At 42.4% G+C, this 14,419-nt stretch overlaps 1 protein-coding gene across 1 annotated transcript in view; it reads right to left on the reverse strand.

Moving 5' to 3' along the window:
• Window positions 1-14,419, reverse strand: part of LOC134533403 (cell adhesion molecule Dscam2) — a 104,851-nt gene that overhangs the window by 38,431 nt on the left and 52,001 nt on the right. The window contains exons 14-20 of the mRNA XM_063370925.1: window positions 13,871-14,044; window positions 11,142-11,289; window positions 9,255-9,403; window positions 6,713-6,844; window positions 5,759-5,926; window positions 3,093-3,443; window positions 1,278-1,424 (exon numbers count right to left, since the gene is read on the reverse strand). Of these exons, the coding sequence (XP_063226995.1) occupies window positions 1,278-1,424; window positions 3,093-3,443; window positions 5,759-5,926; window positions 6,713-6,844; window positions 9,255-9,403; window positions 11,142-11,289; window positions 13,871-14,044 (1,269 nt within the window). The remainder of the gene's footprint in view (window positions 1-1,277; window positions 1,425-3,092; window positions 3,444-5,758; window positions 5,927-6,712; window positions 6,845-9,254; window positions 9,404-11,141; window positions 11,290-13,870; window positions 14,045-14,419) is intronic.

The raw sequence follows: 14,419 nt of genomic DNA on the forward strand, positions 1-14,419 counted from the left end.
TCACCGGGCATCAGTGGTACATGCGGGAGGGGAACCCGAAACACTTTCAGAAGTGCGGGCAGCAACTCACCGCAATTAGATAGCACTCGGTAAATAATGCAGTGTATACTGTTAAATATTTCCAGAAGTGATAGTATATAAGCTGAATAATAAGTTTAGGATAACACTATCAAAAAATTGTGCATTATGTGCCCTCTTTGTTGCTGTCACTAAGATGTACATGTCCAATGTTTTGTATTTCTCATCTGGTAATCCCAAGCATAACCATTTTTATTTCGAGGAATGCCACGCAGGTGTGGGCAGGGCCATCGAAAAAAAGGAGGGAGTGGGCTCAAGTTTTGCAATTTTTTTCTAATGCATGATTTTACCCTGATAGTACAACGAAATTACAACTCAATTGCAAATATGAGTTAACTGAAAACATTTTAAATTATGTGATACACGCAGGTCAAATTTACAGTAAGTCTTTTAGAATTTTTTTTTTTTTTTGACTGTGGGGTTTGAACAGTTGTGCATTAAGTAATGGTGAAGAGCAGGGGCACAAATCTGTAGGATACGCAAGCATGGGCGTCGCAAGGATATATTTTTTGGGGGGGGACTGCATTTTATTTAGTTGTTGAGGAATATCCATCCCCTGGAAAATAGCGGGAGGTCCGGGGTCCTCCCCCGGGAAAATTTGGGGTTTGAAGGTGCAAAAAGGTGGTTTTTAGGCTTTTTTCTTTCCTAAATATTCTAATTATAGTTGGTTGCAATATATAATTTATTTTGTATAAAAAATACTTTCAGAGAACAAATTTGTAAAAACACAGTGCTTACATTACCACGTCTGGACTAAATGCACCATGCGCAACATATGGGTTGTATCACAGAAATCATATTTTTAATATAACTACGAAACTAAATATATTATTGGAGGGGACGAAATTGAAGACTTTTATTATTAGGGGGACGTGTCCCCCCCATCCCCCCCCGGTTGCGACGCCCATGTACGCAAGGGAGGCCTGCACGTCCAGAGATTTTTGCACGTGGGTTCTAACAGACACAAGTCATCCCTGGATAGGGTGCTTGTATATTGTATTCTGTCCTTTATTTCGGCCTATATGCGTGCAGTAGGCACGGAAAGTTTCCCATAAAACATAGTTTTTTTTTTTCATTTACGTTCATCAACCACGTTTCGAAGTCACGCTTTTTTGCAAGCGCAAGTTGAGGGGCCTCCGTGGCCTCTTCAGGATCTACGCCCATGGTGAGGGTCGTACGGGAAGGTCGCAGTTGCCTACCGTACAGCTGGTCGGCGGACTGGCGCGACACCTTGTAGCCCTGCACGACGCCGTTCCTGCCCTCGGGGAGCGGCGGCTCCCAGCTCACCTCCACGGACTGCGACGTGAGCGGCGCGCACTGCACGTTCTCCGGCGGCAGGCTGGGCGCTGCAACACGCCGGCTGCCTCAGCCCTCATCCGCTCCCTCCCCCTTCGCTGCCTACATACATGTTTATTCAAGTTGACAATTTATATCTCAATCATGAAATTAAAAAAAAAAATTGGTTTTGTGGGTCATGGTGCGCTACATTCTCGTGAACATCATAATTTATTATAATAATTTAAAATTTATATTTATTTATATTAAAGTTATTGCAATAATTATAGTGAAAAAATATTTATTGTATGAAAAAAAAAGTTTAGTTCAAATAGAACATATCAAAATTATTTCTTAGGAACTGAACTGATAAAGTGTGACAAAGTAAGTGTTATAACAATGAATGATGTTCTCTATTCAATAATATGCTTTACAAAATGTTAAGAAATTGCTGGGCATAAATTTATATGGGTGTTAGAGATTTTTTTTTAAAGAACGTTTGTCCAGGGAACACAACCCAGCAACAAACAGAAGCTCTACCAGTGGGCCAGAGGGTCACGCAACCTGCTAACAATCTGCAATATGCAGATTCTCAGAAAGAATAATGAACTTGCTGTCTGCAGCAGCATTTATAGATTTTATTATGAGACTACATTTTTACGTTACTGTAAATACAAGAGTATGTGCACCTAATATCTGAGTTTTTGATTAACCGAACACACATCCGGTGTGCAGAGCTTCAGATAAAAACCACACAATTTTGAAACTGCTCAAGATAACAGAGTGGTGTGTGTTCCTGAATTTTCCGTATTTTTTTTTAACAGCATTTTTATAAAAGTAAAAATGGCTGGAACGTTTTTCTTCTTCTTCTTCAGAATATTCTTTAGGCATGAAACCGCCAGTACAGACTCTCGAAATCACTCAAGGGTATTGCATTACACCTTTATCTTAAATTTTCACGTCCTGTGATATTATTGGTTACCGCTCAAAATTTCATCACGACGAGAAGACTGTGCGCCAGTTGTCGAGGCACCGGCGAGCGACGCGACACACTCCTGTTGAAAATGTCGAGGGTCAACATCAGCTGGAGGGAAGCCTACAACTCACGTAGTTTCGGTTCCCTGCAAGAATGATTTCCGAAGTTTTGCGTTTCGGTATCAACGTCACTTCAGCCGCTAAATCAGAATGTTTCCAAACGAAAACGAGCACGTTGCGACTGACCTGACCCGACCCAACCTAAACACTTCGATTTTTTTTTAATTTTCAAATTTTCGAGAGAAATCCGAAGTTGCACGAACGTGGGTTAGGGAACCGAAACCACGTGGGTTATAGGCAAGGGCGTAAGAACCGTGGGGGGGGGGGGGGTGCAGGGAGGACGTGTCCCCCCTGAACTTTTTGGGTGGAGGGGACTGTCCCCCCCAACTTTCTAGACAGTGATATTTTTATTTTATAATATTATTCTGCCCAACTTTATTTGTAATTTCTTCACTCTCAAATTTTATCTTAAGGAAACAATAATAATTTTAACATCGATGTATCCAATGGTTGGATACAAAAACTGCTTAAAAAGCGCTATTTTGCACTTTTAAAATCAAAATTTTCCGGTGGAGGACCCCCGGTCTTAGTAAGAGGGGAATGGGTTTACATGACATCGAAATCATTATTTGTCCCCCCCCAACTTTATGAACACAGCTACGCCAATAGTTGTAGGCTTCCCGTGAGCTGAGCCGCGCGCGTACCGTCCTCCAGGGTCCTGGCGGACACGGGCTCCGAGGAGGGCCCGGCGCCGCGGCTGTTGTACGCCTGCACCAGCACGGAGTAGGTGGCGTGCTTGGCGAGCCCCTGCAGGGTGACCTCGCCGCCGTACTGCGCGCCCACCTCCACCGCGCGGAAGCTGTAGTTGAGGCCGGGCGCCGGCGGGGTCGTCGAGGGTCCCGGCGCGCCGGCCGCGCGGCGGTGCTCCTGGTAGCCCACGTAGTAGCCCAGCAGGTTGCCATTCCACGTCTCGCGCGGCGGCGGCTCCCACGCCACGAACAGCTCCGTCGAGCTCCTGGCCTCGGCGCGCACGTCCTGCGGCGCGCCGCTCGGCACTGCACAGTCCAGGAGCAACGACCACGTGGTGACCACAACACAACCCCGCGAATAAGCACGGGGAAAAAATAACAGTTTTCACAATTTTTGAAATGAAAACTTCTATGGGAAGGTTTGAATAGGGAGTAAATTCATGTAAGTCGTTTTCGACATGGTCACGTGACGTGTTAACGATTAACACTATATCTGTGCCTATTAGTATAACTTATTGCGCTTTTAAATCTTAAGTATACAATTACTGTGCAGTAAAAAGTGAGTATAAAATATATTGATAGTCTTATATAGATATATAGTTTGAATAACGAAGAAAACAGAGTCTTTGTAGCAATATATAACCTAAAAATTAAGAACATAATAATTTATTTTTTTAATACCTACAATTACTATGCAATGCGTATTTTATAGTAATTTAGGAGTTATTTTACTAACGTGATAAAACAAATTTGTTTTGTGATATTTTATCGTAAAAATTGCGAAAAACTTTTCACTTCTGTCAGCAGTCCTCATGACTGCTTTGATTTTTTTTTTTTTTTTTTTTTTTTTTTAGTAAAACTTCTTTGATGACGCCACTCTAACGCATGCACTAGCGATCGAATGGTAAGACGGTCAAGGAGGGGCAGGGGAACAGGTCTGTAACGGCCGGAAGGAGAGGTTGTAATGACGTAGCAGTGATGCTGCGGAATTCTCGTAACGCTGCTTGTGTTTGTCTACTCCTCAGTTGTTTTTTAATTTGAGATCATATCTGCATCCTTACATTATTATCTCTTGTTTAATAAAAAATATTAATAATTTATCTTTATCCATAGCTGATAAGAAGGAAGTTACACTTCTGTCGCTCGTGGTCTCCACGCACACACTATTTTTTAGATATACATCTTCGCTGGTTACACTTTATGTCATAAGAAACCTTAAAAATGGACACAAAAAAATTTGATCATGTGAGCACACAGAAAACAGCAAAGCTAATGTCAGAAAATTAAAAAAATTCCGTGGAAGGATTAATTTAGAAAAAAATATTACAGCAAGAACGGACGCAGTGGGCTAAAAAGACTAGACAGTTGCAACAAGATCAGAAAATAACGAAGAAAAAAAAACAATCGGCATCAAAAAGATAAAACACAATGATGACACTAAACAGATAACGTGGATGACGACAACGTAGAGACGCACAGGTGGACCCAGCGATGTGACGAAACTTCTTTTTGTCCGTCATCGCTGTTTCTTATGACAAACTGTGTAACCACCAATGCCCCTCCCCAAAATAACAGGACCCCGCAGTGTCTCGGGCCGCCGCTGAATGACCACGTGTCTCCAGGAAGACTTGCCGTCAGGGACTAACGTACAATAGAGTATGTGGTAGCTAAAGTTTTTAGCAATTTCTTTAACGAATCAGACTAATTCTACAAAATTTACACTCCGAGTGGGAGCAGGACATTCTCAAGACCTGCTTCTTAGATAGGTTTGCGGTTATTTTAGTGAGTAGTTAGGTATGAAGTAAAACATAAATTTACCTGCTAATATAATAAAAATAAACATAGATTTGCCGCCCTTCACAACTTTTTAAAGCTGGAGCGATAGCAAAAATTATATGCTCCAGACAACACCTTACCTTAGAAGTAAGTTCGATTTTTTTTAGTGCTGCTGTCAGTGGCGGATTTAGCAGCAGGCTGAGTAGGCTTGAGCCTAGGGCGGCAGATTTTTGGGGCGGCAAATCTGGAGATCAATTTTTTTTTTTTGCTAGCTCATAGAAATCAAAAAGATTTCTGCATGACGGTTTTCTGTTTTTTGATGTTTTACAGATAGACCCACTATCAACCCATACATGCCAGTCCTACTACTGGTTGGAGTCTGCGAACTGGATAGTTTGTATATAATGAACAAGATTACTTACGACGATATCATCGATGATTTTGCCAACAAAAAATCGCGCAAAAAGGTATTGTAACGAACTTTTATAACTTGAATGAGTTGATTATTTTTAACTGTAAGCGCAATAAAGATTATTTATTCACGTTTACCAAATGTACATTATTGTTTAAGTAGCATGCATTACCCCGCCTTATTAATAGTACATGATTGAGCTTTAATTAGCTCAAAAATATACCCAAAAATTATTTCACGTGCAATTTCAACGAAATTGTTGGATTGTAAAAATAATCTAGGACATGAAAATTGTAGAGGCAAGGGCGGCAAAAACTTTACAGCCTATACCTTGAAATTTTGTAAATCCGCCACTGGCTGCTACTGTGTCATGAAGTGACTGTATACGTGTGTTTAACCGAGGAGCCTTGGCCCACCCCCGGGGGAGAGCTACCTTCCTCCTGGGTGGTGACCTGGAGGGCCTCGCTGGGCTCGCTCAGGCCCAGCCGGTTCTCGGCCATGATGCGCAGGTGGTAGGAGCTGGCGGGGCTGAGGTTCTGCACCGTGGCGGTGGTCTGTGCGCCCGGCACGGTCAGCTTCGAGGGCTGCGCCTGCCACATGTCTGCCACACTCCTGTCCTCACCACGCAATCTATCCGTCTGTCTCAGCATTTTACCCGACAAAATTCAAAAAACAGAGAAAATGTAAAAGGTAAAAAAAAAATTGGTCGTCTGTAAAGTCTGTTTACGGACGATAGTTTAACGTGACAACGTCATAACAAAACATTGATGAAATGATTGCATACTTTTATGAATAAAATTGAATCATTTTTTATTGAATTATCACTATTTTGTATGGATACAAAGAAGGAGTTAAATGAAATCTACAATTTAATTGATAAATTCACTTTTATTTGCACTCATTAATTCAAATATGTTTATTACTTTGACGAAGAGATTATTTTAACAGTAACTTTTATACATGTTTGCTATTTAACTTCTTCCAATCTGTGTTATTCTGTTAAGGATAGGACGATGATAGGAAAAGTAGGAAACGAATGGGAGTGTTTCAAGTTTTATGTGCCTCGAAAAAGTCAAATCGATGGTTGTTCCAATCGAGTGGAAGAGAGATAGATCCGGCGCAAGCGTACAATGAGCGTAAAGAGACACAGTGTAACGGGACAATGTGCGTAACGGGACACTGTTTCGTGCGTGCAGCCGGTGTTCATCGATTTATTAGACGTTGTCACGTCAAAAAAAAAAAAAAAAAAAAAAACAATATGAGGTTTTGAAACATTATACATTTATAAAGTGCACGTGAAAGCTGATCTACTAACTTCATAATATCACACAAGTCAGTCAGCAGAAGAATGGTATCCAAGAACGTAAATAAAATACGTGATACCTACCTCCTACTAACTTGTACTGGATGATGTAACTGGTTATTGGACTGTTGCCGGCGTAGGGCTGCGTCCAAGATAAGGTCAATGACCGGCTTTGTTGATCATTAACTCTGATGTTTTTAGGCATTTCTGGTACTTCTGAAAATTCCAAATTGAGCCATTAGTACAAGAAGACAACTGATCACGAACTAATGCTAGTTCATGCTGACACACGACATAAGCAATACTTAAAAGATATTTGAGAATATGTATTATAATATTATTGAACAAATATTTCTAACGACATAAATTTCCTTTTATAATATGCAAGAAAAAATAGCAATGTTCATATGTTTTGTGCTTTGTTTGGCTTGTTGCTAATGAAGTGTATTTAATGTTAACCTCAGCAAGCACGCCTAACAATTCAGTGAAAAAATGAGTGGTGCAGTGTTAAAGAAGGTTTTAGGTACAACCATTGGACATATATAATGTAACACCGACGAACACAGTAGGTTTCCAATGACAAAACAGTTGCGACGTTTTGGGAACTGGCATCTGTTCCCGTCATCAGGTACTGTTTGTCATCAGTCTGTTTGCCTGCATTTACTGTTGTTATTGAAACTGTCTCGTCGTTGTGACATCGTCCGGGCCTGCGGCCCCTTTTAAGTCTGATATGTCACCGCCAAAACACCACCCACCCTCCATTCAAACCTCCCGCCTACCCGTGCGTACGTGTGCGTGCGTGTGTGCTCGCCCGGCAAGAGGGCGCTGTCGAGCCAGTGCGCCGCACTCCTAAAAACATATGTATATATAATTGTGTTGTTTGTTTTTATATTCCCTAAGTGCAACGTGACGGCAGATCCGCCGGGAGGGTTTTATGTACTTTTATTTTTTAACTAATGTATTAAAATATCATAGCGTTTCCGGACATTCCCGAGGAAACCCGAAGCCAGACAATAATTAAATTAAATCTTAATAATTATAATTTGTACAATCTTTTCTCTTTATTCAAAAATTGTTACATAATTTTTAATTCATTCTTGTCATGTTAATTTAGTTTCCCGTGGCACGAATTCGAAAATATCTTTTAACTGCAATTGTTTCGGCGGGAGGACGCCATGTTAGTCGAGCGAGCCATGACCTCAGCCCCAGTCTTCCGCCATCCGCGACCGAGAGCAGACGCTTCAGCACTCCGGGGACCTCACCGCTTGTTTTCTCTGCCAAGTAATTCTGTTAACTTTAATTTCGTCTCAATCACTTTCTTTTAGTCCTCGGAGCTACTCTCGGTCGGGGGACTGCTTCATTAATTAGTTTACGACCAGTCTCGGTCTTTTTCCTCGTATTACGTAATTTAATATGTGACCACGTGGTGGCGCATCACCTATAAACCGATTCGTGCCGCGGACGTTTTGTACAGTTTCAACCGTGTACGTGTGTGAGCTGAATTAGCGGAATAAATCAGGCGTGCAAATTTAACGTATTTTTCTTTTATTTTCAATCTGTGTGACCACGTGGAGTGTGACGGCGTGTGGAACGCCTGAGAGCCCACTTCGTAGGGAAAAGCGTGCCCGACGCTGAGAGCGGGCAGGAATTAGTGCTAGATGTTTTCAAGGGGGGATATCACGTCTCACATGGGCGACGTCACGCCCTGAGTTAGGAGTCTCACAGGGTCCACGTGCCGCACCACGTGGTGGCGCCCACTAACCTTCCACCTTAAAGCCGACCGATCGACCCCCCGCTTACAACAAGTGTCGCCACAACGAGTGGCCCGACAACAGTTGTTAGCCCAATGTGTTCGTCTGTGCTGCCGTCGTTGTGTTGTCCATAACGTCTGTTTAGGTACATAGTTGGGTTTATCTGTTTGACATAGCTGATTTAGCCTTGTACTCTGTGGTTTCATGTTTTTAATTTTTAATCTATTAATTTGCGTTCTTAAATTTTTTTTTCCGTGACAAAACAGTGTAAAACTGCAATGGCGTGTGTTAAAGAAATTGTGTTAAATCAAAACTGGCCCACTGCCAGAAGCATCATTCTGTGGGTCCCGTTGCTAGATGTCATGATGCCCCCCCCCCCTTTTTTTCTAACAGAGATAAAAAAAATTTTTTTTCCTTTATGTACATTGTTTAAGTTATACTTTTTTTTTTTTTTTAACCTTTTCACAATTATTTTTAAAACACAGTTTAAAACTAGTTTTAAGTCAGTGTTTCGATTGTCAACGTAAATTTATTTTGAATAATGGCAAATAAATGAGTGCAAGTGTTCTGCACTGTCAGAATGGTGTCACGTCAATTGGTGGTGGTTTTGTTACTCACGGTTGTAGATACAGACACGTTCTGCACGCACAGCATATTCCGAATAATATTACTCTGGTGTAATATTTCATCGGTAACTAAATTTAGGCCTTACTGTTTAATTGTTTTCTATTATTTATTTAAAATTGTCTACTTTATTTTTTGTTTTAAGTTTTTTTTTTCTTTCCTTCGCAGGCCCCCTAGACCCGTGGGCCCCGTTGCCGTAGCAACGGTAGCACCGGCCATGTGGGGGCCCTGGGCCAGGAGGAGGGTCTCGCCTTGCACGATGAGCTGTATCGTCATCTCGTCCTGGCCGTAGGCGTTGCTGGCGTGGCAGGACAGCACGCCCGTGTCGTGGCGGTACGTGTGCAGGATCCCCAGCTCCGACACCATGCCGTCGTCTAGTAGCTGCTCCCTGATGCTGTACCTGCGACCCAGCACCGCCCGAGCAACCATCTATACACGAGTAAACATTCAGATGTTCGTTCATTCAATGCGTATCTCAAATCTCCAGAAAGTTCTTCACCAACTGCTTTGGAATTTTGACACAACGTTTCATTCGAAAACGTGCTTGTTTTTATAAACCTATGCCACTTGTGACATCTAAAAAGATAGATAAAAATAAATATAAGTAGATTTTTAATATTTTCATTGCTATAAAATGACCTATAGATATATGTAGAAAGAGTTTTATATATATATATATATATATATATATATATAGAGAGAGAGAGAGAGAGAGAGAGAGAGAGAGAGAGAGAGAGAGAGAGAGATAGAGAAAGTTATATTGTAGATAGAGACAGTGGCGGATCCAGGATTTTGGTTTGGGAGGGGCTTGACCCAGCTTAGGCTAGGCTTTATCAAGGCAAACACTAAAACAATAGTGGACCCAGATGCTTTTGGAGGGGGCTTGAGCCCCTTAGCCCCCCCCCCCCCCTTCTGGATCCGCTACTGGATAGAGATATATAAAGATATAGAGTTATACATAGAGAGATAGAGAGTTTAGAAAGAGTTAGAGAGATGCTTTGTATAAGTGTACCTACTTTAAACAAATTACAAAAAAAAAAAAAAATTTGACTGAGGCATTGCAATGCATACCGTGCATTGGATAGTTAAAAATACGTATTGTTAAACTAAAAGCTTACACACTTGTTCTTAAAACGAAAGGGCCCAATATCTTTTAGGATTCTGGGCCCAAAGTTTTGAGCACAGAAGGGGCCCGGGGAAGGGAAAACCAATATGTCATCTCACTAGGTGGCGTAGACCCATATACATATATGCAATAAAAAGAAAACTTTATAATATTCAAAAAGTTTTCCTTAAAACATAGTGTTGGTGTTATTATCTCTTTTATAATTGCAGTTTCACAGTTACATTTGCTTTTTAATGATTCTAGGAGGGAATCTGGGGAAGGGGGGAGGGAAGAGGGAGAGAAGGCTGTGCACATGTTGCGCCTACTGTACATACACACAAATGCCGGGTTGTGGAGGGTGAAAAGGAGAAGGGGGGACACATTGGTTAAGTGGTCAGATCACTCTCATCCCAACGTTTCTTTATTCCTGCAAGAGGGAAACATTACGGAAGCTTTCGTTAGCTGACAGGCTTTATCATGGTACTCCTTCCTTACCCCACCCTTCACGTATCCATATACATTCAGGGACCTTGGATTTTCTCCACGGCCCTGAGCACATGTGACGGCAAAGAGAGAGAGAGAGAGAGAATGTAAAGAGAAATAGAGAAAAGGGATAATGAAAGCGAGAAAGAGAACAAGAGAAGGAGAAATAGAGAAAAAAGGGAAAGAGAAAAAGCAGTGGCATAGCCAGGATTTGTGTATGGGGGGTGTTAAGAAGCATGCCCCCCCCCCCCCACCCCCGTATTAAAGCAGGGGGTCCGGTGGTCCTCCCCCAGGAAAATTTGGATTTTAAGGTGTAAAATAGTGCTATTTTAGCAGTTTTCGGTACTTAAATTTAAATATTGTAATGGTAAAATTTTTATTAATTTTAATATGAAATTTGTTTGAGTGATGAATAAGAAATTAATTAAAGATTTGGTGCAAAGGGGGGGGGGGGGGGTGTTTGAACCCCTAAAACCCCCTCCTGGGTACGCCCCTGAGAAAAAGTAAACGGGAAAAAAGAGAGAAACAGATGAAGAGTAGAGACCCATACCGCGGGTCCATGTCCTCGGAGATGCGCTTGCCGCCGCTCTTCCACATGATCTCGATGGGCGTGTCGCCGAGCGCCGTGCACTGCAGGTGCGCCTGCTCTCCCTTCTGCACCTGCATCTGCTTCGTCTTCTGCGGGAAGTGCGCCGGCGCTGCGCACAACCACCTGCGCTGCACATCCCGCCCTCGGCACCGCGCACCTTCTGGCCAGCACCGCAGCACTGCGGTCAAGTTTCGCTGCATCGTCGTTGTGATCTCCGGGTTCTCTGTTTCGAACCGTAAGCTCGGGCAGAGGGTCCCGCAGTATCACTGCATGCCCCGCCTGGCAATATCAGATAGTTTAATAACTGGCGAGTGAAGTAGTTGGCAGGAGCAGCCCTGAGCGGGCGAGGTCCACACACCTGCGGCAGGTACTCAGGGGCGGAGGAGGGCGCCGTGTTACGTGGGCCTTGGGCTACAAGACCCGCTCCGTCCCGGCGCGCGAGGGTCGTGATAGGCCCAGCCGAGTGGAGGCCGGGCGCGGGGCTACAAGACATAGACTACTGCACAACGCCGGCCTCTGCGCCGAATGAGCGACGACTGAGCTTCAGGCGCGCCGCGTGCGCGGGAAACAAGAGACGGTCCGGGCCAATTGCGTGAGTGAAAGCGCACGGTGAATAACTAATGACCTAACTAAAAAAAAAATATAATAAATAAAACATTCTGACACTACAAAACCTTTTTACAAATACATCCAATAAATAAACATGTAACCGGCGCATTTATGCATGGCGGATGCGCACAACAGTGTCACGTGATGGTCGCGCGGGCGGCTGTCGCTAAATCGGCCGCGGGGACGTTCTTTCCGCTGCACTTCACATGTTCGTACCAATCAACGCGGGGTGGCACAGACCCGGAGGGACGGCAATGGGTAACAGCGGCCTAAGCGACCGCATTGGGGACGACGTAAATGTATTCAATTTTGTAGTCAATTCCAGAGGTTTTATTATGACAACCTGTTGAAAAAAAAAGCAATGACATGTGTCCATGAAATTATTTTAAATCAGGCTGGATTTAAGCCATCACTAATTAGGTTATACTGAAAATTCAGGAACAATCATGCAATTCAATGTAATAATTTTCAAACAATGAATTATACATTTCTAGCACTTTATACTAGATACTCTACATTTATCTAAACACATGCAGTGTTGTATTAAAACATTTTGACATCTGAAAGTTTTAAAATTAATGGTTTTGAAGATTCTATTACCGAATAAAAAAATGGCTGCAACATATTACCGAAAGTATAATTTTTACTTGATTGAACAATAAATTTCAAACGAAAAAAAGAGTTAAAAGATAAAAAATAAATGTATGATTGAAATGAAGATTATATTAAACGGGTTTTAGGAAAATGAGCGCAAAATTACTGCATTTTGTCAAATTGTTGATTCTGAAACTGTATAAAAAAAGTTTCAGAAGTGCAGTTCAAGCATGAGACATCCACGCACACAGAGAGGAAATTCATACAACAATTTTTTTTCTAGTGAACGACAGCCAAATGCGCAGAAAAACTAGCCATTTACTCTCCATTAAAATACTTTATTATCTCATTTATTTAAATTCTTACAACGTCACGTCGACTCGAGCCATGGCTGGAATCCCGTTACACTTTAAACATGCATTTGAGGTAACTAGTAACATCCTTTTACATATACCTCTTTGAAAACTAACTCATGCATTTCAAGACAGTATAGGCTGCTTCCGAATTCTCACAAGGAATTCCGGTGAATTCCTACATGCGTCCACTATACTCGAGATTTCTGTGGATGCGACACTCGCATCCACTAATGACTATTAGCTTCGGCTTGGTGTGTGTTTTTTTTTGTACATAATATTGCTTCAGACTTTTGGCATAAGATTTGTTGACAACATAGTTTAATTCATAACTCAAATAGAGACAAAGAAAATGTTTAATAAAAGTATACTAAGTATTACATTTGGTGAAATTAAACTTATAGAGATATTAAAAGTTCATTATAATTCTTTTTAATATTTTCGGATTAATAAAAAAAATTATTTTCATCGCTAATCAATTATAACATCGATGCTACATTAAAATTTTTGTAATTGTGTTTAGCAATGCCCGTTATTTACGTTCGGCTGAATCTCCGTAGATAACAAGACTCAAAACGGTTGCGTGAACATCAGTCCAACCGACTGTTAAAAAGTAATGCTAGGAGTAAAAGTATTCGTAAACCACACATCCCTTACGTCCGTTCTACAATGACACGTAAACGGAGACGGATCTCCCGGAACAGAGGTTCTACAATGGCACGCAGACGGACACGAACGCTCGGCAGCGCTGAGCTCTTCCGTTTACGTCGCTCCGTGCGACCAATAGAAGCCGAGTACTTGGCTGCGGCGGTAGCCATGTTTCAAGTACAAGTATTGTAGTAATTTTTTGTGGGATTTTTTTTTTTACATTTATGAAAATTCTACCCACTCTATGATCTCGAAAAATAATATCTTTAAATCAAATTAATTTATCGTAACCTTGAAATGCAACCTCACTGGTTCCCACTTGTTACGTTTTTTTGCCTTGTGGAAGCAGCAGCCGCGATAGTGTGAAGTTCCGGAGATCCGTCTACGTTTCCGAGCCATTGTGGAACGGGCCATGGTTGCATTTGCCCAAGTGTTCGGAAACACCGCAGCAGCCGTCAGATGGAGCAACAAAGGCTGAAGACCCACCGTTGACCTTGAGGAAGATGACCTTGCTGACTCCGGTGCCCACCTCGTTCTTGGCCTCGCACAGGTAGTAGCCCTCGCTCTCCTTGCTGACGTGCAGGAACTCCAGTGAGCCGTTGCGGTAGAAGTTGACGCTGGGCTCGTACAGGAACTCCTTGTAGTCCCCGGGGTGCGACCCTGCGCGCAGCGGACACCACCGGCTCGCGGCCGTCGGCAGCGCTCACCACTCTCCCCCCCCCCCTCCCTCCCACACACACGCACGACCAGCCCGAACTGACAGTCCGGGCATGAACTGAAGCCATCCCCTTGCCGTTGCTGTCGGATGGTATCGTTTCATCGTGGACTATGGAAGAAACTTTGGATGTTGCAGTTACAGCAGAACTTTGAAAATGTCTATTATCTTTGAAAGATTTGTGCAATGGGAGTGCATGACTTGATGTAAGTTTTTGGACATACGCCATTGCTCAGAACTTTTTCTGTTGAAGAAAAACTAAAAAAAAAAGAATAAATAAATAAATAAAACCCAGAAAAGACAAAAAAAAAAACACAAAA

Source organism: Bacillus rossius, chromosome 6 (genome assembly GCF_032445375.1).
Source record: "Bacillus rossius redtenbacheri isolate Brsri chromosome 6, Brsri_v3, whole genome shotgun sequence".
In the NCBI taxonomy this organism is placed as follows: Eukaryota; Metazoa; Arthropoda; class Insecta; order Phasmatodea; family Bacillidae; genus Bacillus; species Bacillus rossius.